Raw genomic sequence first — 27,778 nt, 5'->3', positions numbered from 1 at the left:
CGCCGTTCTTGCTGAAATGGGAATCTGACTTATCCCTTTCCCTCTCTCAGGAGCAGCGTAGGCGCATTTTTCGCCTTTCTCATACTGCTTCCATCAGCTCTCGCCACCAGGAGGCCAGCTACAAAATCTTGTCCCGATGGTATAGGGTTCCTACGAGACTCCATGCTATGTTTCCTCAGGTCTCCCCACTATGTTGGCGCTGTGGCGACGAGGAAGGCACGTTGCTACACATTTTTTGGTTCTGTCCTGCCCTTTCGTCCTTCTGGGAGGGGGTCAAACGGATAACCCTCCAGCTTACTGAAACTTCTCACCATTTGGGCCCTGCCTTGTTCCTCCTTAATCATTGTGAGTCTTCTGTAAAGGTCTTTAAGCATTCCCTGCTCAGATTCCTGATCCTCGCTGCCCGGGCTTGTATCCCCCTTTTTTGGAAACGAGTGGATCCTCCTCCTCTCTTCCTCTGGATTTCGAAGGTCAACGAGATAATGCACATGGAAAATCTCACGTCTTTCCTGCATGGCACGACTGAGGCGTATATCAAAACCTGGTTCTACTGGTTCAGGTTTCAACAGTCTGCAGAGTACCGGACGCTTCTGGGCTCTGACCCCTCCTCTGATTGATACTCTTGTTGTTCATTTCAAGTATTTGACCGGTGGTTGCTCCCGAGCCCTTCCCAACTGGCTGTGGTATGGTTGACCTGACGAGCGCTCTCGCTGGTTTCCTGACTGCTCACACTCACCCCTACCTACCCTTTCACCCTCTATGTTTAGTCCTCTCCCCCACCCACCTGTCCCACTAACCCCCTCCCTCCTCCTCCCCCCCCTTTTTTGTTTTGTTTTTTCTCTATGTTGCTTTCTTTGTTTTTATTTTTTCTTGTGTTGCAATGTGTGTTTTTTTGTTCGCAGGGCGGGTGTTCGCCTTGTTACTTGTACTTGTCTTTTCTTATTGTATAAAACAGAAAAAATTTTCAATAAAAATTTGAGTTACAAAAAAAAAAAAGAGTCAGAATAAAGATCCCATTCTGGAATTGAAACGCGTTGTCGATTGTTGACGATACAGATCTAGATCTGTTGAATCTTCAGCGTCACTTGGAGGTTAGATTATCTTCTTGAAGTTGCCGCAGCAAATCCGCAGCAAAACACACATTGTATAGGTCATGGATTCTTCTGTGAATATCGCCCCATTCACTGACAGGGGTAAAATTCTCTGTAAAAATGAACATGCTGAGAATTATTTTTCTTGCAGTGTGTGGATGCTTTCCTGATACTGTAAATGCTTTTCTAGCCTGCAATTCTATAGCGGAAAATCTACAACTTAAGCCGAGTTCACACGGAGTTTTTTGGTCAGGAACTTGGTCAGGAATCCGCCTCGAAAATCAGCCCCCAAAAAAAGCCTCCCAATAGAACCGTCCTTTGTGAACATACCCTAATTGTTATTTTTGAGTCTTTATTTCCACTATGTTTCCAAGTCTCATAGCTGCTGATTGTCCCAATTTTGCTTGGACAGTCCCAAATTTTGATAAAATATCCTGAAAAATGTGGCCACATTTCAACCTAAGGCTAAGTTCAGACGGCATTTTCAACATTAGAAGTTTTATTGAAAGTTTTACAAATTTTTACAAAACCGGGGGGGGGGGGGGGGAGGAAATAACGTACAGAGGTGTCAAATAATGGCAAAACTTGGGGGAGAAGGAAGGGGGGTGGAGAAGGGGGAATAGCAAGGTGGGAAATGAACAAAAAACGGGCAAATGCTCTGGCGCAGCAGAGCTGAGAAACGAAACATATGCAAAAACCTCAGAACATATGAATATCAATTGTCAGAGGAAATAAGGATAAGTTGAACAGACAAAACACACAGGGGGACATTACACAGGGGACACAGAGGGGAAGAGGGAACGGAAGTCGGCAGAATAATAAAAATGGTTCCAAAGGAGTCAAGTCTGTTGATGTTTGGTCAGACGGCATTTTTTGGGTCCGGAACCTGAGGCGGAGGCCACCTCAGATTCCGGACTAAAAACCGGGTAGCCGCGACTGAATGCTAGTGCACTGCACCGGCATCTAGCCACGCACTCCGCTCCGGATTAAGCCCAATGAATGGGCCCAGTCCAGAGGAGGGAGTGTCTTCAGGCCGAATCGTGAGGCGAAACTGCCTGAAGAATCAGCACCTCGCTTCTTTTTCTGGGAGTCGGCTTGTTGATTTCAATGGGAGCCGTCTTTTTGGTCAGGATTTTGAGGCGGATACGGCCTCCGTCTGAACTTACCCAAAAAGGGAGCATGGCTTACAAAATCCCACCCAAAAGTGAGCAGGAAGAGGTGGGTCCACTCAGATTGGGTACAAGTCTAAGGGTAAGTTCACACAGGGTTTTTTGGTCAGGATTTTGAGGCCGTATCCGCCTCAAAATCCTGACCAAAAAGATGGCTCCCATTGAAATCAGTGGGAGCCAGTCAGTTCTTTTTTCCGGGAGCCGTTTGTTCCGTGCGAGGTGCTCATTCTTCAGGCCGTTTCTCCTCGCGATTCAGCCTGAAGACATTCCCTCCTCCGGAATAGGCCCATTCATTGCGCCTAATCCGGAGAGAAGTGCAGTGCACCAGCTTTCAGTCACGGCAACCCGGCTTTTGGATCAGGTTCCAATTCAAAAACTTCAGTGTGAACTTACCCTAAGGGTGTTCCAAGGGCAGTGCTTAAAAAGTCCCTACATTACCGGAAGCAGTGTTAGGCTCCGTTCTCACGCAGTAACGCGCCGCTCATTTAGACAGGTATACACATGTCAGAGCAAGGCGCTTCAAAACAGATCCCATTGACTTCAATGGGTGCCGGCTTACGCGCGCTACACATTGAAATCAATTGGTTACAAAGCCTCCCATTGATTTCAATGTGTAGCGCACGTAAGACGGCACCCATTGAAGTCAATGGGATCTGTTTTGAAGCGCCGCGCTCTGACACGTGTTTACGTGTCTAAACGAGCGGCGCGTTACTCCGTGGGAACGGAAACTGAGTAAAGCTGAGTTCATACGGAGTTTTTTGGTCAGGAATCCGCCTCAAAATCCTCCTCCAAAAAACGCCTCACCCTACCTGCTTTTTTTTTTTTTTCCGCTAGCAGAAAAAATCCACTAGCGGATTTTCTGCTAGTGGAAAAAAAGAAGTGACATGTCCATTCTTCAGGGGTTTTCCGCCTGAAAAAAATCAACGCAAGTCAATGCCTCAAAAAACGCCAGGTGGATTTTCTGCCTCCCATTGACTTGCATTGATTTTTTTCAGGCGGAAAATGCTTCAAAAACGAATTTTCCTGAGCAGATTTTTCCTGACCAAATTCCTGACCAAAAAACTCTGTGTGAACTTAGCCTAAGTAGGCAACTAGAGTCTACTACTATCTAAAAAATAAATTCACATCATTGGTAATTAAAACAAAAAAAAGCAAGACTGAAACCTAAGTACTGTGAAAAAAAAATAAAATTTACATACACGAAAAACATATACACTTTTTGTCGGTCAGTTATGAACAATGTAAAAAAAAATAGGGGAGGGGATGGGGGAGAACATTGTGAAATATTTTTTTTTTTATTTGCTTGCCCCCTCCTAAAAATAAATGAATAAAAAAACTACCAGCATCTGGCTAGGTGGACACACTACAACATGTCCTGCAAAAAACAAGACCCCCATATTTCCACATTGATGCAAAAATTAAATAATTTAGAAAATCTGCACCCACTAGCATAGATTTTGGTGCAGATTTTCAATTTTCATACACATACATGCAGATTTTGTAGGCAAATTTTATATACCTATGTATGTATATATATATATATATATATATATATATATATAACTCGTGCAGGGAAAAATAAATAAATTTATATGCTACAGAATTATAAAAAAATGTTCAATTTCCATGTAGAAAAATAATAATTGCCATTATGTTCACGAGAAATACAGATTTCTCAGTTACTTTTGCGCTAATGGATTATGATGTGGATTTTCCTTGCGTCAAAATCCTGACGGTGTGCATATACTCTAAGGGAGCCTTCACGGAGTAAACACGCGTGTATTTTTGCAAAATACACATGTAAAAATAAGACTCCCATTGACTTCAATGATATTTTTTACACGTGTAAAAATATGCCTGTAAAATATCATTGAAGTCAATGGGAGTCTTATTTTTACACGTATATTTTGCAAAAATACAGGCGCGTTTACTCCGTGAAGGCTCCCTAAGGGGTTAAACTTTTTGCAAATAGACTTGGAAGCCGCACAAATTCTACTAGCAATGACAACTGGTGTCAAATCTCAAATGCTGCACATCCAGTATAGCTGTAATAAGCCGTATCTGCATTGCAGGGCTGTCAGCCTTTGTCACAAGACTCAGCCAATGGCCCAAAGCATCAGAGTCAGCACATCCTGGCAGTGAAGGGGTTACACCTGCAGCCTCCCCTCCAGCTTTTGTAGTCAGCGACAATGGATGATGTCATCGCACAAGACATGGGTAACCAATCAGGGGTTCTGGAGCCTGACCCATATAAAAGGGACACAGCTGAGCTGCAGATTATTATAAGAGTTGCCGCTGCCTGCTGATAGTGCTGAGCTGAGTCCTGTGACAACCATGTCTCCCCAGGTAACATCCATCTTACTGCCTGCTGGGTTCCCTGGCATATAGGGGGGGATGGTATTCTGCATTGGAAATATAGCTAGAATTTATCTTTGGGAATTGTTTGTTGGTCAGTAGTCGGAGGTGTAATTGGATGCACCTGCACCGCCATGCAAAATTTATACCTGGGCCCCACTTATAATGTGCTATCTATAATACTGAGGTCTTATCTTGTAAAGAGATTAGGGCCCCCTCCAGGGCCTGGTAATGTTTGTGACTTCTGCACCCCTATCTATAGTGTCTGCAGATGTAGCCCATATGGGTATGTGCAAATAACCCCTCTTTGTAGCTATGGCCCCCAAGCACTTGCCCCTGTTTACCCTGTACATATCCGCTGCTGAATTTGTAAGACTGCCCCACCCAATGTGCTCCCCAAAGAGTTAAACTACAAACTTGGCTCAGCCCTTATAATTTGGTAACCTGAAGGTGTTTTGTTAAATCCCTTCCTGTAAATTGATGGTTTCTGCTACATACAGAAGTCTTAGGCTAGATTCGCACCTCTCTGTCACTTGCATGGGACCTGAATGATGGAGCCCGCCTGCTACAAAAGCAGTTGCCTGTGGCCCCCATAGATTATCATGGGGTCTGCCGTGCAGGACTCTTCTCTCTGCTGATTTTTAGATGCAATCTGGCGGTTCCTCCTATGGAGACTAATGTGGATGTGAAACTAGTCTTAAGGGTATTCGAAGATTAACCCTTGCAGCAATGCAATCCAGGGCTGCAATGAAATTGTCATATATTGGGTGGCATAGAATGGATTATATTATAATATTCCTATAGCGAGACTGTGCTACACATTGGGGGCAGTCATATCCATTTTGCATCAATATCATGATCCAATGAGGTGCGGGGTTGTGTGTTTTGTTTTGGAAGGGGTACAATTTTTTTTCTGCTCTGCACATGAATTTGGTTAGATTTCCATAGTCCGGCTGCTCACACCCTGATGGTGCCTTGTACCTATATGCAAACTGTCTTGACTGTTTAGTGTAGGATATTGTAGTGTTTGCTGGTGCTGAGTGTGGCTATAAAGTGTGTTTGTGTATAGTGGTGTACATTGCAAAGTAAGAATGCTTTCAGAAATAGAAGGGATAATAGTTTGTTTTGTTTTTTTTGTCAATTACCAAAATGAAGAGAAATGTAAAAATTCTAATTTCCTTAATATTTGGTGTGACCTTTGCCCTTTGAAGGAGGAGTCCTTGAAGTGATGCTTTGACCCCCACAGATATAGCCCTGATCTCACCATCATTCAGTCTGTCTGGGATGACCTGAAGAGAGAGACGGATTGGAGCAAACCTACATCCACAGAAGATCTGTGCTTAGTTCTCCAAGATGGCGGCGGGAACAACCTCCAAGTCTTCCAAAAACTGTCTGCAAGTACCGAGCAGAACTGATGGAAGGCAAAGGTCACACCGAATATTAATAGGATTTACACTTCTCTTTTCTTTCACTTCATTTTGTTTTTTTTTAAAAAAAAAAAAATCTATTGACCCTTCTATTTCTGAAAACCTTCTCGCTGTGCACTGTTTTTCCACGTCTGCTTAATGTGTGTATCTATATATCCTGTTTCTCCAAAAAATACGACCTAGCATGACTTTTCAGGGTTTTCGGAGTAGGCCACAAATATATAAACTGTAGTTAGTCACACTAGGTTATGTCACGTGAGAATAGGTATAACGTAGTGCCGAACTGTCCTGGGCCAGTGCCCTGCCACCTCTTGGGTCCAGCCTCCTGGCCACTACTACGTGGTGGGCTTGGCTACCTACGTGACCAGACGTCAGTTGCCACCCCTACCCGCTCCCACAGATGCGGCCACTCCACTACAGCACCTCCCCTTCTGGGTGGCACGGGGCCATACAAAGTGTTTACAGAGACCGTCCATAAGTTTAAGACCAGCTGGCCCTGCACCATCAGGCACTTCAGCTGTTGTGGCACTACAACTCCCAGCATGCATTCTTGCTCTGGTTTTCTTGGCATTCCAATATGGCGTATGCTGGAAGTCGTACATTCACAGCTGCAGTAACCCCTGGTCTATACTACAGAGACAGACCAAATAGCTTGTACAGGGGTTCTTACTACCTTTCCGTACAACTTCTCCAAAGGAACTGAGTTGCAAACATGGGAATAGGAACTGTCTCAAGGTTCATGTGGACACAAGTCCCGGGCCTTTGTCTTGACTGGTACTGGCTGAAATACCCACTGCCATTTACTCCAGGTGATAGCGGGAATGACACTGTCTTGAGAAGGGGGTAGAGGGGTCAACTAGGCCTTAGTGAGCCCCATATTGACTTTTGGCGTTGTCATACACATCAGCCTTTGGATACCAACTTCAGTCAGACAAATCTATTACTTGTGAATGATGGTGCAGAAGAGCACAGTGCCAGTATGTGTATAGTAACTGGACAGGTCATCGCGGGTAAGGCTCAGCACTGCAACGACCCATTCAGAACTAGCCAAAAAAAAAACCTAAGAGGTGCGAAGTGCTGAAGGCTTTACCCATTTTCTATGCAATGTTGATAGCCATGGGGGTGCGCATATAAAAACTCATGTGAGCTGCAGCAAAAATCTCCCAAAATGTTGCCAGATAACTCTCCTCTGATCGATATAGTGAGCTACATACACCGGTGGGATGTGACTTTGTTCCATTGCATAAAGTCTTCCCAATACTATAACTACTAGTCCCAAATGGTGATCTGCCACGCAGCAAGTATTGTGAATATAAAATGAAGGGCAAAATTTTAATTTCCTCTAACCATCAGTGTTGAGTCTACTGTGTTGATTGGTGGTGAATGCATATGACCATGTCGTCTGACATCTAGTCATGATCTTATACATGTAGTGTCCTCCTGATAACCAGCCATGGTGTCCTTATTGTGGTCAGGTTATCTTCTCATACATGTAGTGTCCTCCTGACCACAATAAGGATGCCATGGCTGGATGCCAGATAAGTCCCAGACCATAGAAAGTTCCTACATTCATGGTCATATCCATCGGTAACTGATCAAGATGGTGATGTCACCACGAAGAGGGTTAGAGGAAATCTTTGAAATTTTGCAGAATTTTTTAATATATATATATATATATATATATACACACACTCACCGGCCACTTTATTAGGTACACCATGCTAGTAACGGGTTGGACCCCCTTTTGCCTTCAGAACTGCCTCAATTCTTCGTGGCATAGATACAACAAGGTGCTGGAAGCATTCCTCAGAGATTTTGGTCCATATTGACATGATGGCATCACACAGTTGCAGTCGCAGATTTGTCGGCTGCACATCCATGATGCGAATCTCCCGTTCCACCACATCCCAAAGATGCTCCTCTATTGGATTGAGATCTGGTGACTGTGGAGGCCATTGGAGTACAGTGAACTCATTGTCATGTTCAAGAAACCAGTCTGAGATGATTCCAGCTTTATGACATGGCATTGCATTATCCTGCTGAAAGTAGCCATCAGATGTTGGGTACATTGTGGTCATAAAGGGATGGACATGGTCAGCAACAATACTCAGGTAGGCTTTGGCGTTGCAACGATGCTCAATTGGTACCAAGGGGCCCAAAAAAATTGCCAAGAAAATATTCCCCACACCATGACACCACCACCACCAGCCTGAACCGTTACCGATACAAGGCAGGATGGATCCATGCTTTCATGATGTTGACGCCAAACTCTGACCCTACCATCCGAATGTCGCAGCAGAAATCGAGACTCATCAGACCAGGCAACGTTTTTCCAATCTTCAATTGTCCAATTTCGATGAGCTTGTGCAAATTGTAGCCTCAGTTTCCTGTTCTTAGCTGAAAGGAGTGGCACCCGGTGTGGTCTTCTGCTGCTGTAGCCCATCTGCCTCAAAGTTCGACGTACTGTGTGTTCAGAGATGCTCTTCTGGCTACCGTGGTTGTAAAGGGTGGCTATTTGAGTCACTGTTGCCTTTCTATCAGCTCGAACCAGTCTGGCCATTCTCCTCTGACCTCTGGCATCAACAACGCATTTCCGCCCACAGAACTGCCGCTCACTGGATGTTTTTTCTTTTTCGGACCATTCTCTGTAAACCCTAGAGATGGTTGTGCGTGAAAATCCCAGTAGATCAGCAGTTTCTGAAATACTCAGACCAGCCCTTCTGGCACCAACAACCATGCCACGTTCAAAGGCACTCAAATCACCTTTCTTCCCCATACTGATGCTCGGTTTGAACTGCAGGAGATTGTCTTGACCATGTCTACATGCCTAAATGCACTGAGTTGCCGCCATGTGATTGGCTGATTAGAAATTAAGTGTTAACGAGCAGTTGGACAGGTGTACCTAATAAAGTGGCCGGTGAGTGTGTGTGTGTGTATGTGTGTATATATATATATATATATATATATATATATATATATATATATATATATATATATATATATATTTCATTCAATTATCTACAAATGTGTGTGTATATATGGTTAGGATCGTGAGAAAACCACTTTATAAGGAGCAGCCAACAGAAGTTCTTTGTCCTCATTGCCTCTCTGCTGCCTGAGATTAACTATAGACGGGTGCGCTCCCACCCCCAAATAAAACCCCAGCCAGGTTGTTTGGTTGCGTGATGGGGGGAGCCCTAAAATTGTATGAGATGCCCCCCCATTTGCAGATTGGCCCCCTACATGGTACATGACCCTGCTTATTATGGCTCCCACTGTATATTACATTACTCCTTCTATTACAGTAGGTAGTGGCCGATAACTTGCTCACCCATTCACGCTCCTGTCATAACTTTTTGGGACTTCATGGTGCTTGTAATCTCAGGGGTTAAATATCCGGACGTTCCTCCTAACCTATACCATTGCCTCTATGTAGTATGGTGACAGACGTTACAAGTGGCCATAACATTAATATTACATCCAGCTCCGTGCCTTATCCAGCCTGTGCTCCACCACCGTGGTCTTGAATGGGTTCACTAATAGATTCCGTTTCCACAATCCCCAGTAACAGAACAGTAGCGCACTGTAACCACATTGTATGGCTCTGGAAATCTCATGACTGGGTGAGAAATTGCGATAAAAATCTCACAATTGACCCATTGTTCCTCTGATAAAGAACAAGTTCAAGCAGAGGACTGTGGTCGTGTACAATCCCTCCAAAGAGACGGCATGGGATTATTACAGTATATCGGAATAGTCAGATGGATGGTCCAATATAGGACGTAGCAAACTGTGCCAGGCCCTGGAGCCGGAGGGGGCGTAATAAAGGGCACCAGATGATGCAACGATCAGTGGTGTAACATAGCGGCTGAGCCCCAATGTAAGAAATCTCAGAACCCACAACCATGTTCAGTATTAGGGGGGAGATGCCTCATGAGCTCCTAGTATACGACTGTACGCACTTGTGATGTTACTGACAATGATGCACTTCAGAGATATCGGTTCTCACACCTTTTAAGCAGTGGGTATGTATATGGGGTCCTCCTCGTAGGTGAAAACCAGCCCCAGACCTACCTGTGTGCCACTTGTAACCCTGACATACCATGTGACAAAGGTATTTGGGTCCCAACTGGAACTAAAGGTACCCTTGCACCCCTTAAATCCATGCCCACTGCCTGTCATCCTATGGTTAGTCCTCATGGGCCTTAATGCTTCCCTATCTGCCTCGGTATAGTGTGTCTGTATATAATAGGCAATGTATAGGTCACTTGGAGCTGTCCATGGTGCACGGGATGAAATGTGGTTCCCTTACAACATGTTTCCCTACTAGTGTACAACCTCAGGGTATAGCGTGCCAATATAGATGTCATGCAGTCACAAAGCCTCATAATAGTTGGGTATGTTCACTCCATTTTCTGGCAACGGATTGTGATGCGGAAAGTCAATGGAAGCTGCTCGCTTTTTTTTTTTTTTTTCTGCTAAATAGTAGCGACGTGCCCAATCTTGCTGCGGATTTTGTGGTTCGGGACATGCTCCAGTGAAGGCCCAATCATTTGGGCCTGCACAGGAGCGGGATGTCGCGTCTGATGCTGTATCGGCGTTCCGTCGCGGTGTGGAATGGTCACATGGCAGAAAAGGTTTCTGCATACCCTTACATAGTACATGAGGTTGGATGAAGACGGGCTCTTTGCTCCAGGGGACTACTACTGTAGAATCCATTCTGTGATGTAACGCTACATCCTATCCGCCATATTGTCTCCTCATTACGCGCTGGTGTTTTGCAGGCAGATTTTGACAAAGCAGCAGAGGATGTAAAGAAATTGAAAACCAAGCCAACCGATGACGAACTGAAGGAACTCTATGGCCTCTATAAGCAGTCTATTGTGGGAGACGTCAATATAGGTATTCTAGCTATAGATTTTATTTCTGTGGTTAACTCCTTAGGCTTATCCCCACCACCATTTTTTAACTTTTGTGTTTTGCTCCCATCTTTCCAAAAAAAAAGAATTCCTATATATTTAATAGAGCAGTATGAGGGCTTAATGTTTGTGGGATAGGAAGTACTTTGTATGGAATATGAAATGGTAACGTTACAATGTGCCGGCAAGCTTTAACAAACTTCAATTCTCTGTAGCCACTATCTGTTTTTGTCTATGTAAAGGGGGCGCTCCAGAGCAATGACAATGCCCTCAAATGTACAGAAGTGTCATAATGAATAAATGTATATATCTCTGTATTGTGCTCCATAATGGTGGAGGGAGTAGATTCCCTTTTGATCCTCTGCAGGGTCTGAGGAAAGCTGGGTGACTCCCTATGAGCTGATAATGTCTGCCATATGTGGTTTAGACCTTGTATAATAGTCATGTCTTCTCTCCCTCTGCAGACTGTCCTGGAATGCTGGACCTTAAAGGCAAGGCCAAATGGGAAGCGTGGAATTCTAAGAAGGGTAGGAGGACTCTGTACATCGACACGTTACACTTTCTGCATTTAGAAAACGAGCCAACTTCCAACCATGACGACTGTAACGTCAAGTTTCTAGAACAACTTTATAGTGTTCCTATGGCTTTGCACACTCTCTGCAGCCCCTTCACAAAGACTGCCACTTATAGAACTTGGAATTGTAATATCCTAAGGAATGTCTTCTCTAGAGCACTAAAGGGTTAACATGACCCATCACATGGAAGCTCCATTCATTATAAGCACCTTGCAATCTTGGGTCCAGTTCACATCTGCGTATGGGTTTCCCTTAGGAAACCTGCAGATCCCATAGACTATAATGGGGTCCATGTGGTTTCTGCACAAAAAATACAGAGGTGGTGGATTTCTGAGACCTAAAGATCACAAACTGCTTTCCATTTGTCTTGCAGGCTTGTCTAAGGAGGATGCCATGAGCGCCTATGTGTCTAAAGCCCACGAACTGATCGAGAAATATGGCCTGTAATAATCCCAAGCAGCCACTCCTGTCCCGGATCCAGCAGCGAGATCTAACCTGTACTGTATGTCATGTGGAGCACAGACCCCACTAATAACACTATATACCTGCACTAGGTGTCTACAATATTTCAGGTACCATTAATGTAGGACTGTCCGGTCAGAGGACCTGTTTTCTACACTCACTGTTTTCTATGCCTTGCTCTTCCTTATTAAACCATTTTACACAAGAACGGCAGTGTAACTGTCTTTATTACATGGCGTGTGGATATGACGGAGTTGGTGGCCATTCTGACATGAGGTGGGTGTATGACTACATGATTTTACACCCTGAAACACTTATATATTGGATCATCAGAACTGGATTATCAGCCAGGGTCCATTTTTAGAGGATCTGTCGCAAAGTACAAAATGCTAAATAACATGCATAGTTTTATTCTCACTGTTCCCCTGAACAATTTGGTGTTTTCCTCTTTCCAATCCGTCCACCCATTCAAAAGATATGACCCCTGGAAGATTAGCTGTATACTAGCTCTGATGCTCCGTGTGGGCGGGAACTTTATCTTGGAAAAAAAAAATATTCCCGCCCACTTGGAGATGTAACTTTCTAGGGGCTGTATCTTTTGAACCGGTGGATGGATTTTAAAAAGAAAAACATCAAATTAATCAGGGGCGCAGCGAGAATCAAATAATGTATGGCACTTAGGGTTTTGTTCTTTGTAACAGATCCCCTTTAAGTGTCTGAAATTTGTCAGAACACGCTAAAGTCAATGGGGTGCATAAGATTCTGCTGTTTTGGCAGTCTGTCTTTCCATTCAGGTCCCTGACAGACCAAAACAATCGAGAGGTGACACTAGTGGGAACCCAGCATAAACTTATGTATTTTATTAGTGAGGTGAAGTTCACAAACTGCATGTAGAGGCCAATTTTTCAGGCCAGTTCTGCAGCCTCTGCATGTTATGTGCACATTTGGTTAAGACTTCATCCACTTCATGTGTAACCTTCATCTTGCTTGGACTGTACATTGGCTTTTAGTGAATTCTATCACATTTAGCAGTGTGAACATGGGCTTACGTTAGTGTCGTCTGCTGTACATGTCTGTCTGCTTTGTTTTATGGTACATCCCATCCTATTTGGGGCTGTTGTTGCATCACATCTCCTCACCCTCCCTTGGATGTTCTTTGAAAGCTCATAAACAGATCTAGAATATTCCTCTGAGACAAGACGTTCAGGGACAGGTGTGAATGATAAAGGAAGTAATTTTCCACTTGCATCAGACTCTCCATGTATTACCTTCTGGAGCATGGGATATGGCGTATGTTACATAGATGTTGTACTTACATTTCCAATGTTATTTTAGCTGCTGGTTACCCATGACGGGGCATCTGAAAATAAGCAGGATCATGTGCTATTTGTGATGAAGACATCACACGTTTGCTAAAAGCTGACCCGAGACCAAGAGGTTTTTCTACTTGGGAAGACATAGTTTTGCTATAATCTTCGGCAAGTCATGGGAAACAGGAGTGGTCCCTTTAGATTGGAAAAGGGCAAATGTTGTCCCAATCTACAAAAAGTGGGGAAAAGGGACGATCCAGGAAATTACAGGCCGGTAAGGCTGACCTCGATAGCAGGAAAAATCTTTGAGCAAATTGTCAAGGAACATTTACTTCGGTACCTGGAAGGGAAGGCATTAATTAACCAGAGCCAGCACGGCTTTATGACCAATAAATCTTGTCAGACTAACCTGATTTCCTTCTACAACAAAATCACTGAATGGTTGGACCAAGGGAATGCCGTGGACATAGTATATCTTGACTTCAGTAAGGCATTTGATAAAGTATCACATAACCTTCTTATTGAAAAAATGATTAAGTATGGCTTTGACAAAAAATTATTTAGGTGGATTCACAACTGGCTTAATGATCGGGCACAACGAGTAATACTAAATGGCTACACATCGAACTGGAAGAAAGTCAAAAGCGGGGTGCCGCAGGGCTCTGTTCTGGGCCCAGTACTTTTTAATATCTTTATAAATGATCTGGACGATGGAATTATTGGGGAACTCATAAAATTTGCAGATGATACGAAGAAAGGAGGAATAGCCAACACTAGAGAGGAGAGAGAGTGTATTCAAAAGGACTTAGACATACTGGAACAATGGGCTGAGGCCAACAAAATGGTATTTAACAGGGACAAATGCAAAGTTCTACATCTGGGTAACAGAAATGTAAAAAACATATATAGTATGGGAGGAATAGAACTAAGTGATAGCATAGGGGAAAAGGACTTGGGCATAATAGTAGATCACAAATTCAACATGAGCCAACAGTGCGGTGCTGCTGCAAAAAAGGCTAATAAAATTCTGGGATGTATTAAGACAAGCATTGAATCTAGATCAAGAGAGGTCATTATTCCGCTGTACTCTTCCCTGGTCAGACCACACCTGGAATACTGTGTACAGTTCTGGGCGCCTCAATTTAAGAGACATCGATATATTGGAGCAAGTCCAGAGAAGAGCAACCAAAATGGTGGAAGGTCTGCAAACCATGTCCTATGAGGAGCGGCTAAAAGAACTGGGATTGTTTAGTTTGCAGAAGAGAAGGCTGAGGGGAGATTTAATAGCAGTCTACAAATATCTGAAAGGTAGTCACAGTGCAGAGGGATCTCCCCTATTCTCATTAGCACAAGGAAGTACAAGAAGCAATGGGATGAAACTAAAGGGAAAGAGATACAGATTAGACATTAGGAAAAACTTTCTGACAGTGAGGGGAGTGAGAGAGTGGAATAGGCTGCCACGGGAGGTGGTGGGCGCTCCATCAATGGAAATCTTCAAGCGGAATCTGGATAAACATATAGCTGGGATGATTTAGGAAAACCTGCACTTGCAGGGGGTTGGACCCGATGGCCCTTGAGGTCCCTTCCAACTCTACCAAAAAAGAAAAAAAGTTTTGGGTGTTTTTTTGTTACATTTAGGCTAAGGCTCCATGTTGCAGGAAGCTGCTGCGATTTTGTTGCAGTACTTTGAGCCAAGCCTAGGGTTGTCTACAAAAGGGATGGGGAACACTTGGGGTATGTTCACAGGGCAGAAAATGGAGAGTAATATTTTATTTTACACCACGGTCTAGCCACGACTGGATGCCAGGATTTGGTGTCCTACTGCAATCTCTAGTTCCCATTAAAAACCAAGAGGGGGCAGATTTTTGGGTGGAATTTGCTGTGGCTTCAGGGTTGGCAAATTCCTCCATGTGAATGTATCCTTAGGGTAAGTTCAGACTGAGTTTTTTTTTTTTTTTGGTCAGGATTTTGATTTATCCGCCTCAAAATCCTGACCAAAAAGACTGCTCCCATTGAAATCAATGGCAGCTGATCAGGAGCTTTTTCCAGGAGCCGGCTTGTTGCTCATTCTTCAGGTTGTTTTGCCTCGCGATTTGGCCTGAAGACACTCCCTCCTCCGGACTAGGCCCCTTCATTGGGCCTAACAGGAGCGGAGTGTGCGGCTGGATACCGGTGCAATGCATCCAGTTGCAGCTACCTGTATTTTGGTGGAGGTGAAAGCCTCCCATTGACTTCAATGCTAGCAGAAAAAGGAACCCATGGAAGGGGTGTTTTTTTTTTTTTTCCACCATGTGGAGCCTCAGCCTTAAAACCCCGGGCAACATACAAACAATTGTTTATCCGCTATGATGTCTTTGGACGTGTTCACATGGGTCAGGGCTGGTGCAACGTCCTATTGCAGAAAGCAAGGTTTTCTGACTACAGCCGGAGGGGGCCTGTACATGGTGTGAAATGTCCGCAATAAATCCATGTGACTTCCAGCAATTGCTATTTTATTTTCACGTGGCAGGTGCAGCTGGGGAGTCTGGATGACATATAAGCACCCTAATAGTACATGGGATTATGTGCACCTAGTGCTTTCCTCTGCTATGGCTACTGATAGCATTTTATGATCCTTTTCCTAGAACATAATCTTTGGGGTGAAAGTACAGCTGGTTGTCATGGTGTGCTGCCGATGGACTGTCTGAACGAGATCTAACTTACAAGTGTGTCTGCCTTTAAAAACAGTGCCACACCTGTCCTCAGGTTGTGTGTGGTATTGCAGCTGCTTCGGTAAATCTGTGCTGCAATACCAGATGCTCCAAGGACAGGTTTTTGGTAGAAAGTTGCTGTTTTATAATCCCTGGAGCCCCTTTTTAAATCAGGGATTGGCAACCACCAGCTGGTAACCTACAACTCCCATCATGCTCAGCAGTTCTTGAAACTCCCACAGAATTGACTGGAACATGATGGGAGTCGGTTGTCCTGCCTCTAAAACGATACTTGTAGATGACCCTTGATGGGTAACTTAATGATATGAAGTGGCCGGTGAGGGCTTAAATTCAACATGGCTGCAAAACCCAATTTCTGATGCTTGGGAAGCAGCCAAGAGCACATACAGAGCTCTAAGTGTTGTCCAGACAAAAATGGATGACCCTTTTAATGTTTGGATCAGCTGAGTACACTGAAAATAAAAATAGTCGTCTGTCCCCATTGCTCCAGTGTCGTCCTGCATATCCCAGTTCTCCCCAATGTACAGTAAGTAGTGAGGGGGCTGCGGCATCTTTGTAGGGCTGGTCAGTGGAGGGCCCAGGTGTCGGACTGCCAAGAGCTTGTCCAGGATAATTAACTTTTTAATTTTTTTTTTTTACTTTTAATCTGCATCCTTGCAGATGTTGTTCCTGGTGGGATTCGTACCCAGGACTCCAGCGTTGCAAGGCTGCAGTGCTAACCACTGAGCCACTGTGTTGCCCCTAAAAGCAGCAAAAAAATTAATGAAAAATGCAATGCAGCATATGGGTCCTTAGCCTAAATGGAGATTTCCTAGGCATGGAATACTCTACGGATATGCCATAAATGTTTGATGGATGAGATGCGAGTCCCACCTCTTACAGGAGACCCCAGACCCTTTTCCTGCCTGGTTCGGATTTGCCATAAATGTCCAAGTTGAGAATTCCCCTTTAAATAAACGTTAAAAATCCTCTTCATCATAGACTTTAAAAATAGTCAATTTCTGCCGCTTCTAAATACTTGGATACGTAGGTCAGAAGTGACTTCTCATTTTTCGGGTCCTTCAGATAGAAATGTCCCCCTGGTAGCATGTGAATATCGACATCTCCGCTCGTGAGCTCCTTCCAAGCTGTGGGCAAAAAACGCAAGGAATGAAAAAAAATGCTCAAGAATAGATCAAATTTTATTGGGTCCAAAAATATACATAAGATGGATTTTAAAGAGGATTCATAGGTCACATATTTCCCCTAAAGATAACTGTGACCCCATCTACAGGCTAGGCCTGGTACTGCAATTTACCTGCAGCCTTAACTGCAATACCAAACACAGCCACGGACAAGAGTGGTGCTATTTTTATTTAAAAAAAAGCCTATAGATCTGTTCATACATCTAGAGCAGGGATAGGGAACCTTCGGCTCTCCAGCTGCTGTGAAACTACAACTCCCATCATGCTCCATTCACTTCCATGGGAGTTCCAAGAACAGCAGAGCAAGTGTGCATGCTGGGAGTTGTAGTTTTGCAACAGCTGGAGAGTCGTACGTTCCCTACCCCTGCTCTACAGTCTGTATTAATGAGGTATAGATGTATGAAAGCAGGATCAGACTACATTAGGTTTGTTTGAAGTCTGTTACCACAGCAGTACATAAGCCTGCATAAGAGCTGCATACACAAAACGGTAGAAGCAAGAAAAAAAAAGCTGTAAAGATGGACATTGGCTTACACCGTAACAAACTATGAATGGAAACCTACCGGCCAAGTCGTGGGGAACGTCTTCTGTCCCATCAAAACATGTCAGGCCACAAGAGAGGGGAGGAGATTCTGGCTTATCATATCTGCGGAGTGAAAACAATCACTTTAGTAAAAGGTCTGAGTGTGTATCGAAGGATGACTAATAACATATACAGCCCTCTTAAAGGGGTTGTGTCACGTTTCCATCTTATTCCTTATGTATATAGGGGAGGCTGGGGACAACCACTGAATGGGGTCCCCCGACCTGTACGGAGTAGCAGGTGCACTACGCTCCATTCATCTCTATGAGACTGACAGAGAGAGGCTGAGTAAATCGCTCGGGTTTCTATGGGGATGAATGGAGGGCCCGCGGCTCCATTCACATGGCGTAAAAGGGAGTCCCATTCGTACATTTTTGAGCCATTGAGCAAATTTCACGATCAGGATCGACTGGAAAATAATCAGATTTTGAAATCTGAAGATCGGCTCAACCCTAAAAGTGACTTTTCCCATAGAGAAGGATTAGGGTTGAGGGATCGGTAAAGATCGGATGCCAATCGGCGATCGAGCAAATTTCACGATCGGGATCAGCTGGAAAATGATCGGAAATCGGATTTTTAAAATCGATCCTGAGATATCAAGATCGGCTCAACCCCACTTATAAGACAAATATTAGAATGCTATTAGACAAGGGAGTCCAAGGAGAATCTACCAGAACTTACACAAAGTTCTCAACAACTCTTAGATCGGCCTTCAGGGGTGGGAGGAAGAGCTGTAAGGCCTCCTTGTTCTCCAGGATCTCAGCTGGTGTTCCTCCCGCTGTGGACATCCACGTCAGAAAATCTTCATCGCTCAGCTCTGATTTTCGTTTAGAGGAGTACCGAGATTTGGACTGCAAGGTGCAGACAGAGGGTTCTTAGGGTTGTGCATTGAAAGCTTGCAAAACTCGAGAATGCAAAGATATCAAAGGATATTCTAAGGTTATAGTCACCCGACCTTAGTAAAAAATGGTCCATGACCAATAGTTTGTGATTGGTGAGGGTCTGACTTTGGAGACCATTGCTGATCAGCATTATACCCCATGTCCCTTGTATTGTTTATACAGACACTACAAGGCATCCATATGGGCTGCAACTGAACAGAAGGGCCCTAAAAGTCACTTTCAGGGCTCCCAACGAAACACTGACCTCAAAGTCAGTCCCACCCTAACCAATGGTCAAGCATGAATGCTACCACACCAAGACTAAGAGTGATGATGATAGCCAAGTACTGTACTCCGCTTTCTCCATCAGTCCTGCAGGGATCGTCGTATCCTTCTTAAAAGAGACCCCGTTCTACGGATTTCTTGGGGTCCTACCAATGGGTACCCCAGTGATCAGACACCTCTGGGGGCAGCTTATCTTCTCTGAGGACAAAAGGACTGGGCATGTGAAATTCAACATGCCTGATCTTTCTTTAGATGATGAGATATGACATCCCCATACTCCTCAAATAGTAGGGCATCCTCCCGGAAATAAGAAGATTCAGTCAATCCTACGAGGTAGATTACCTTAACTGATCCGGTGTACAATGGATGATGGACCTGGGGGTCATGTGGTCGGAACCAGTGCCTGACCCCCAGGTCTCCGGTCATCTCACAGGTCTATGGGGTCTGGGTTTCTATAGTCAGTGAGACCTATAAGATCAGGGCAGGAGGAACGGGGTGGAGTGACCCAGGGTTTGGGGACTGGTTTTGATCACGTGACCCGGTGGTCAAAGCCAAACAGGGACCCTGGGGGTCTATAATCCAGTGTACGGATCTGGTAAAGAAATCTTACCACCCTGGACAACCCCTTTAACTTAGTGTGTATGGGCACCTTAACACTCACATGCGGGGCAGACGCTCCAGACACAAACAGATGTACGGGCTCCAGACCATATTTTTCTTTCAGTCTAACCGCAGTAGCAAAACTAGTCATGGACCCGAAGCTGTGAAGAAAAGCAAAAACTTCAGGAAAGTGGCAAAAAGAATCCACAGTGGGCACCGGCCAAGAGCGGGTACATGGAGGGACTGCATAATGAATCCTCCATCTGCAGAATAAGCTCCGGCCAGACTATAGACAACGGCACAATGCGGCTTTATATTGTGTGATAGATAAAGACTTCATAAGACGACATGTGCGCCCGACTATTAGCTGACGTGGTATTTAAAGAGAATGTGTCGCCAACTTTTAGTGATTTATTAAAACCAGATGCTTTTATTTTCTGATTGTAGATTTTTTTATTCTATTTTCCGTACATGATTGTGGGGATGTGTGATATTTTACATGAAAATAGGAGATAACACCTCTATAGATAACACCGTTGACCCTTTATTACATCACTACTGACAATAGATGATGTCACAGATTATCACCTCCCCCTCCCTGCATGTCTAGAAAACTCTCCCATAGATCCCAATCATAAGATTGCTGTAAAGCAGATCACTAAATGCTGTTAACAAAGCACAAGAGGAGCCCGGACAAGATGGCCGCCCCCATAACCGTCTACAGAAAATACAATAAAATAAATTGGCTGTATACTGTATACATTTCCCCTAGCCGTCACATAGCTCCTTCCCATTGGTACATGTAATGTGATATAAGAAATATTACCTGTGACCAAAAAATGCAAAGTTTTTTTCCCGCAGTTGCGGTAACAGGACGGATGTAATTTCATCCACTATTTGGTCCATGCTTTGACTGAAAGGCTCGGAAAACCGCGACTCCCTTCCTGGAAGCCTGACCGCGTAGACTGGAAAAACAAGAACAGTCAGAAATTTTATCGATAGAATATTCTAACGGTAAATCGTGGCCGATGAGGGGCCTCAGGGTGCACCATTTCATATTCCTTAAGGGCACATTTACAAAGATGGCGGTATTATTCTCTGGTAAACTTTATTGTTTCCTGCACTATCCCTTTAATGCAGCCAAAGCGAATCGCAGCCGAATCAGTATTCACATCAATATCAATTTATACAGGAAAGTCCTGCAGTTTTCACTCTGACCACTAAGCCTAACAATAGGCAGCAATAAACATTTCCAGAATCCTGAATCTATGGTCCGTGTGGCTGCTGCAAAGCATAGCTTGAAATACTGTTAACAACAGCTCAGACAAGATGGCTGCCTCCATAAACAGTAGGTAGAGGTCAGGGCCGATTCGAGTTTTTCTGCTGCATGAGGCAAAAATTGAAATGCCTCTCCCCATAATGACACCAACATAACCCACACGAGTGCCAAGGCCTGACCACAGGAGAAGACGCTCACAAGGTTGACCCAACAAATGCTATTGGTGCCGCCACTTCAGGGCAGTCTTTCGCCCGAGGCAAGATACTCATCTCTCCTCATGGCACATGTGGCTCTGGTAGATGTCCTACTTAGTTCCTAGGGGCAAATAATATGGAAATATACAGAAAACTTAATAACTTCTGGGCCTATCAATTAATAATCTATCTTTAGAATAGGTCATCAATTAAAGATCATCTGGGGGGGGATCGAACACCCAGGCCCCCGCGATCAGCGAGACTGACACCGTACGTTTTACATCAATTGTGCCTTGTATTTACTTGAATGGGACTGAGCAGGTCACAAGAGTGATGAAGCCGAATCAGCGCTCTGATGCCATATCAAGCAGTTGATCCAGGAGACCCAAGTGTTGGACCCCCTTGAGCACCTATCCTATTCATAAACCCAGAGAACCTCTTTAACTATTCACCACGGCGTAGGCCACTGGCCCCAACTTTAACCACATTCGCCATATTTACCAATACACTGACTTCTACCTATCACCGACTCACGTCGCTAAGTCGAGAAGTTTAGCAACGGGAAAGCTGGGTGACCCTTGTTTGATCTGCATCGGCGGCCATATTGGTTTTCACGCTATTGTGAGTGAAGACATAGAACCACTGTGGCAAAAGAGGGCAACTCAAGGACTTTACGGCTAGAGAAGTGCGGGGTCTCCTGAGATATGGAAAGCTCTCGCACGCAGACAGTGGATGGAGTCATTGGCGGTGTCAGGTATTAGAAGACACTCGAGGCCCCGCTCTGAATACACGGGATACCTTAACCTGCTGCCATTAGCTGCCACAGAGGCTGGCATTGTGTCCGGCAGCGGCAGGATATATTGTGGATGCCTTTCACTGGGAAACAGAGGCCTACTTCACTGCCGGAGAAGTATGTGATGTGACCAGCACATCAATGCTGAGCCCCGAGTGCCAAGTCCGACGCTTTCCTTTGTTCCCTATGCTAATGTTGGGCCCCAGAGCCCGAGTCATTCTGTTCTTTAACCAGCGTGCTCTGTGAAAAGCCTCTCCAGCTTTTCTACCCCCACAAATGCTTTCTGTGGGCACTTGCCGGTTTTGGATGCTGATAAAAAGTAACATAGACAATGACCTCACCGAGGAGCTCAAATCCTGTGCCCTGGGCCCAAACACTCTGTCCCTAATGTTTCTCTTTTATCCCCTCTTATGGGTAATAATGTAATATAATTTGGGCTACCTGCCACAACCCCGTGGCTCTTAGCGGTCCTGATTTGGAATGAGAATGAGCCTGTCCCCAAGGGTGTATGCCATATACATGGTACAGGGGAGAAAGGGGGCAGAGCATGCCACCTGTCTGGGCAGGGGAGTATCTATAGGCACAAGGGTATAAGTCATATACATGGTGCAGGGCAAGAGAGGCAGAGCATGCCACCTGTCTGGGCAGGGGAGTATCTATAGGCACAAGGGTATAAGCCATATACATGGTGCAGGGGAGGAGAGGGGCAGAGCATGCCACCTATCTAGGTAGGGGAGTATCTATAGGCACAAGGGTATAAGCCATATACATGGTGCAGGGCAAGAGAGGCAGAGCATGCCACCTGTCTGGGCAGGGGAGTATCTATATACACAAGGGTGTATGCCATATACATGGTACAGGCAAGAGAGACAGCGCATGCCACCTGTCTAGGTAGGGGAGTATCTATATACACAAGGGTGTATGCCATATACATGGTACAGGCAAGAGAGACAGCGCATGCCACCTGTCTAGGTAGGGGAGTATCTATAGGCACAAGGGTATACGCCATATACATGGTGCAGGGCAAGAGAGGCAGAGCATGCCACCTGTCTGGGCAGGGGAGTATCTATAGGCACAAGGGTATAAGCCATATACATGGTGCAGGGCAAGAGAGGCAGAGCATGCCACCTGTCTGGGCAGGGGAGTATCTATAGGCACAAGGATATAAGCCATATACATGGTGCAGGGCAAGAGAGGCAGAGCATGCCACCTGTCTGGGCAGGGGAGTATCTATAGGCAAAAGGGTATACGCCATATACATGGTGCAGGGGAGGAGGGGGGCAGAGCATGCCACCTGTCTGGGCAGGGAAGTATCTATAGGCACAAGGATATACGCCATATACATGGTGCAGGGCAAGAGAGGCAGAGCATGCCACCTGTCTGGGCAGGGGAGTATCTATAGGCACAAGGGTATACGCCATATACATGGTGCAGGGGAGGAGGGGGGCAGAGCATGCCACCTGTCTGGGCAGGGAAGTATCTATAGGCACAAGGATATACGCCATATACATGGTGCAGGGCAAGAGAGGCAGAGCATGCCACCTGTCTGGGCAGGGGAGTATCTATAGGCACAAGGGTATAAGCCATATACATGGTGCAGGGCAAGAGAGGCAGAGCATGCCACCTGTCTGGGCAGGGGAGTATCTATAGGCACAAGGATATAAGCCATATACATGGTGCAGGGCAAGAGAGGCAGAGCATGCCACCTGTCTGGGCAGGGGAGTATCTATAGGCACAAGGGTATAAGCCATATACATGGTGCAGGGCAAGAGAGGCAGAGCATGCCACCTGTCTGGGCAGGGGAGTATCTATAGGCACAAGGGTATAAGCCATATACATGATGCAGGGCAAGAGAGGCAGAGCATGCCACCTGTCTGGGCAGGGGAGTATCTATAGGCACAAGGGTATAAGCCATATACATGGTGCAGGGGAGGAGGGGGGCAGAGCATGCCACCTGTCTGGGCAGGGGAGTATCTATAGGCACAAGGGTATATGCCATATACATAGTACAGGTAAGAGAAGCAGCGCATGCCACCTGTCTGGGTAGGGAAGTATCTATAGGCACAAGGGTATATGCCATATGCCTTGAGGCAAAATGTGCAAGCCCTCCTATAGATAGCCCTCCTACAGGCACAAGGAAATATGCCATATACATGGTTCAGGGGAGGAGGGGGGCAGAGCATGCCACCTGTCTGGGCAGGGGAGTATCTCTAGGCACAAGGGTATATGTCAGAAACATGGTGCAGGGCAAGAGAGGCAGAGCATGCCACCTGTCTGGGCAGTATGTATATGGGGAGCACTGGCAGAAGTCATTACCAGGCCCTGGAGGCCAACAGTTTTATATCTAGCACATGGTAAGTAGGGGCCCCATTATAGATTTTGCATTGGGCCCCTAGAGTTTAAAATACGCCTTTGTGTCCACGTAGGGCAGGCTAAAACTAAGCCAACGTGTTGCATCATTCTAGTGAAAAATACTGATAAGAAAGTCAACAAATAGGTTGTTAACGCCAGAGTAGGTGGAGTAGGTGCACCATACGTATAATTCAACCACTGAGATAAATATGGCGCATTTTTAACTCCTTCCTGCAAATGTGATTTTCCCTGTTTTTGTTTGTTTTTTTTCCACCCCGCAAGCCCAAGAGCCTTCATTTATTTGCTTTTACATTCACATATCTATAGGAGGGCTTGCACATTTCGCCTCAAGGCTTCCCTCCAGCCAGATGGGTCCTATTGGGATCTGATATGTATTCTTATGGTTTAACCTACTGACAGTGTCCCTTATAGACTATATAACTTACTACATAGCACCTTACAGGCCAGGTTGCAGAGATGTTTCCTCAGGGCTACGTGTCTTGTGGTATCCCATAATAAATCGTGGCCTTGATTTGTTTGTCGCATATAAATTAGTAAGACTCCAGTAATATATCAATGTAACCGGACCAGATGCGTAATAAAGATATATTCTGTATTACTGGGAAAAAAGTGAAATCTCTATATTTATATTCACCAGGAAAAAGGAACAAAATAATAAACTACCGGTATATAAAACTATAGTAAGCTGTAAACCCACATGGACTTCTTTTTAGATAAAGCGCCATCTGTTGGTTGTTATTGCACTACAAGTTAAGCAGTGGCCATTTATCTGTCCCCAAAATGTAATAGTCTGATCCCCAGCATGGAGGTGTCCGCTCACCATTAGGACAGAGTATAATACAGGATGTAACTCAGGATCAGTACAGGATATGTAATGTATGTACCAGCAGAATAGTGAGTGCAGCTCTGGAGTATAATACAGGATAAGTAATGTAATGTATGTACACAGTGACTGTACCAGCAGAATAGTGAGCGCAGCTCTGGAGTATAATACAGGATAAGTAATGTAATGTATGTACACAGTGACTGTACCAGCAGAATAGTGAGCGCAGCTCTGGAGTATAATACAGGATAAGTAATGTAACGTATGTACACAGTAACTGTACCAGCAGAATAGTGAGCGCAGCTCTGGAGTATAATACAGGATAAGTAATGTAACGTATGTACACAGTAACTGTACCAGCAGAATAGTGAGCGCAGCTCTGGAGTATAATACAGGATAAGTAATGTAATGTATGTACACAGTGACTGCACCAGCAGAATAGTGAGCACAGCTCTGCAGTATAATACAGGATAAGTAATGTAATGTATGTACACGGTGACTGTACCAGCAGAATAGTGAGCGCAGCTCTGGAGTATAATACAGGATAAGTAATGTAATGTATGTACACAGTGACTACACCAGCAGAATAGTGAGCGCAGCTCTGGGGTATAATACAGGATAAGTAATGTAATGTATGTACACAGTGACTGCACCAGCAGAATAGTGAGTGCAGCTCTGGAGTATAATACAGGATAAGTAATGTAATGTATGTACATAGTGACTGCACCAGCAGAATAGTGAGTGCAGCTCTGGAGTATAATACAGGATAAGTAATGTAATGTATGTACACAGTGACTGTACCAGCAGAATAGTGAGCGCAGCTCTGGAGTATAATACAGTATAAGTAATGTATGTACACAGTGACTGTACCAGCAGAATAGTGAGCGCAGCTCTGGAATATAATACAGGATAAGTAATGTAATGTATGTACACAGTGACTGTACCAGCAGAATAGTGAGCGCAGCTCTGCAGTATAATACAGGATAAGTAATGTAATGTATGTACACAGTGACTGCACCAGCAGAATAGTGAGTGCAGCTCTGGAGTATAATACAGGATAAGTAATGTAATGTATGTACACAGTGACTGCACCAGCAGAATAGTGAGTGCAGCTCTGGAGTATAATACAGGATAAGTAATGTAATGTATGTACACAGTGACTGCACCAGCAGAATAGTGAGCGCAGCTCTGGAGTATAGTACAGGATAAGTAATGTAATGTATGTACACAGTGACTGTACCAGCAGAATAGTGAGTGCAGCTCTGGAGTATAATACAGGATAAGTAATGTAATGTATGTACACAGTGACTGTACCAGCAGAATAGTGAGTACAGCTCTGGAGTATAATATTGGATGTATAGGGGGTACAGATGTAGAAGTTGCTACCTGGACCCTGGAGCATCCTCTACAAGGCCCCTCTACAACATAATAATTCAGCCTTTGTTTATTCTACAACAATGCTCTAATAATGTAGAAATACTCTATACAAACCTTCAATGGACTCATCCAACAAGCGTCCCCACTGTGCATAGAATAGCGATCCTCCTCCAGCCCAGGGGAAGCATATTAATCGGGTTAAGGCATTCGGCCTCTTATAGAAGCAGTTCACCAGTTTATCCATCCTTTAAAATATAAACAATGTCTGTTGGACTTGGTTATTTCAATGACACAATGCAGAGCTTCCTACTTTACTAAAACTGCAGATCCGTCAGTATCGAGAAGTGACCCTGATCTATTAGCCAACCCTCCAAAGCAGTAGACACTGGAAGGGTCATCACAAAGGTTAAACAGGTACATAGGATATCAATTTTAGATCAGCAGGGTGTCTGACTGTTGGCACCCTTGCCGATCAGCTGTTTCCCCATTGTGAAGTGAAATGCATTGCACATTTGCTGCACTTTTAGTATGCAACGGTTGTCTCACCAACCTGCATGGGATAACTGCTGCAGTACTCATAACTAGCACCATCATGGGGTAACAATTGATCTGTAAGGGTCTGGTCAGTCAGATTCCTATGTCCTATCTTTTAAAGGGGAATTCCACATCAGATGTCCGCCAATGCTTCCTGTAACCAGTGAATAGAAATAAGACATTTTCCTCGCAGCGGTCCCTACAGGAAAAACGTAGTATTACATGGCATAAATGTAAGGATGGCAGAGCTACTTATACAGAGGGCTGATGGACGGAGGACCCCCTTATAAGATATCCGTCAATCCGGGGCACACGGACGGGGAACCGCTCTGTGCTGCAGCAGACCAGGGATCTTCAAAATCTTAAAATCCTATGCCTGGTGCTCCTTGAAAAGTCAGACCAGTTGCACAGAGTTGGACAGAAAAACAGACACGTTGCACCGAATCGCACGACTCTGAGCAATGACCTTGCACAGCTTTACATCACAATGCACCATTATACCTATAAAGCAGCACCAGATCACATGATACAAAGCAGCAGTGAAATGCGTCGGCGCACATTGTGCACTTTAAGGGATTGCTCCATAGAATAGATTGCAAACCATCCAAAATCAGCAAAAGAGACACAAACACATCGCACTGCTGTAAATACACATACACAGGTGATATAAAGTGATATTACAGCGTCCTGAGGAGCCTGAAATCATATATCATGAAGCCAACCTGCTCAGCTAGACAGTCTGGTTCCCCTTGTTTGCTACACTGCAGTTCCAAAACTTTGCCCTTTTCCAAAATGGCCGTCCGTTGACATTCCTCTGATTGGCTAGCGGCAGTGTTTACAATCACTTGAGTGG

At 44.7% G+C, this 27,778-nt stretch overlaps 2 protein-coding genes across 3 annotated transcripts; one reads left to right on the top strand and one right to left on the bottom strand.

The window, feature by feature from the left end:
• The first annotated feature begins 4,449 nt into the window (after nt 1–4,449).
• On the top strand, nt 4,450–12,206 carry ACBD7 (acyl-CoA binding domain containing 7). The gene is given in 5 exon segments (XM_075269868.1): nt 4,450–4,563; nt 4,565–4,606; nt 10,827–10,944; nt 11,426–11,488; nt 11,910–12,206. Coding segments are annotated over 5 exon segments (411 nt in total). The 3' UTR covers nt 11,984–12,206.
• Nucleotides 12,207–14,025: 1,819 nt separating this feature from the next.
• OLAH (oleoyl-ACP hydrolase) lies at nt 14,026–27,706 on the bottom strand. Of its 2 annotated transcripts, none has more exons than XM_075271646.1 (7): nt 27,648–27,706; nt 26,506–26,636; nt 20,379–20,517; nt 19,614–19,713; nt 18,468–18,637; nt 17,767–17,849; nt 14,026–17,146 (listed from the first exon to the last, which is right to left on the bottom strand). In XM_075271646.1, exons 2-7 carry the CDS (start codon nt 26,633–26,635, stop codon nt 17,004–17,006), a joined length of 765 nt encoding a protein of 254 aa, XP_075127747.1. In that variant the 5' UTR covers nt 26,636; nt 27,648–27,706; the 3' UTR covers nt 14,026–17,003. The 2 variants fall into 2 exon arrangements, with proteins under 2 accessions (XP_075127747.1, XP_075127748.1); XM_075271647.1 differs by having other exon boundaries at nt 27,583–27,667.
• Nucleotides 27,707–27,778: the final 72 nt, after the last annotated feature.

The sequence above is a fragment of the Leptodactylus fuscus genome, chromosome 4 (assembly GCF_031893055.1).
Source record: "Leptodactylus fuscus isolate aLepFus1 chromosome 4, aLepFus1.hap2, whole genome shotgun sequence".
Classification (NCBI taxonomy): Eukaryota; Metazoa; Chordata; class Amphibia; order Anura; family Leptodactylidae; genus Leptodactylus; species Leptodactylus fuscus.
The sequence above is the reverse complement of the archived record's forward strand: the minus strand, read 5'-3'. Positions and strand labels throughout refer to the sequence as shown.

Bases quoted from the DNA above. Each gene is read 5' to 3' on its own strand.
- OLAH (XM_075271646.1), bottom strand. From the start codon at position 26,635: ATGGATAAACTGGTGAACTGCTTCTATAAGAGGCCGAATGCCTTAACC. The intron at 20,518-26,505 runs GTTTGTATAGAG...TTGTTTTTCCAG, and splicing joins GTTGGATGAGTCCATTGAAG to TCTACGCGGTCAGGCTTCCA. The intron at 18,638-19,613 runs GTGAGTGTTAAG...TGCACCTTGCAG, and splicing joins CTGGAGCGTCTGCCCCGCAT to TCCAAATCTCGGTACTCCTC.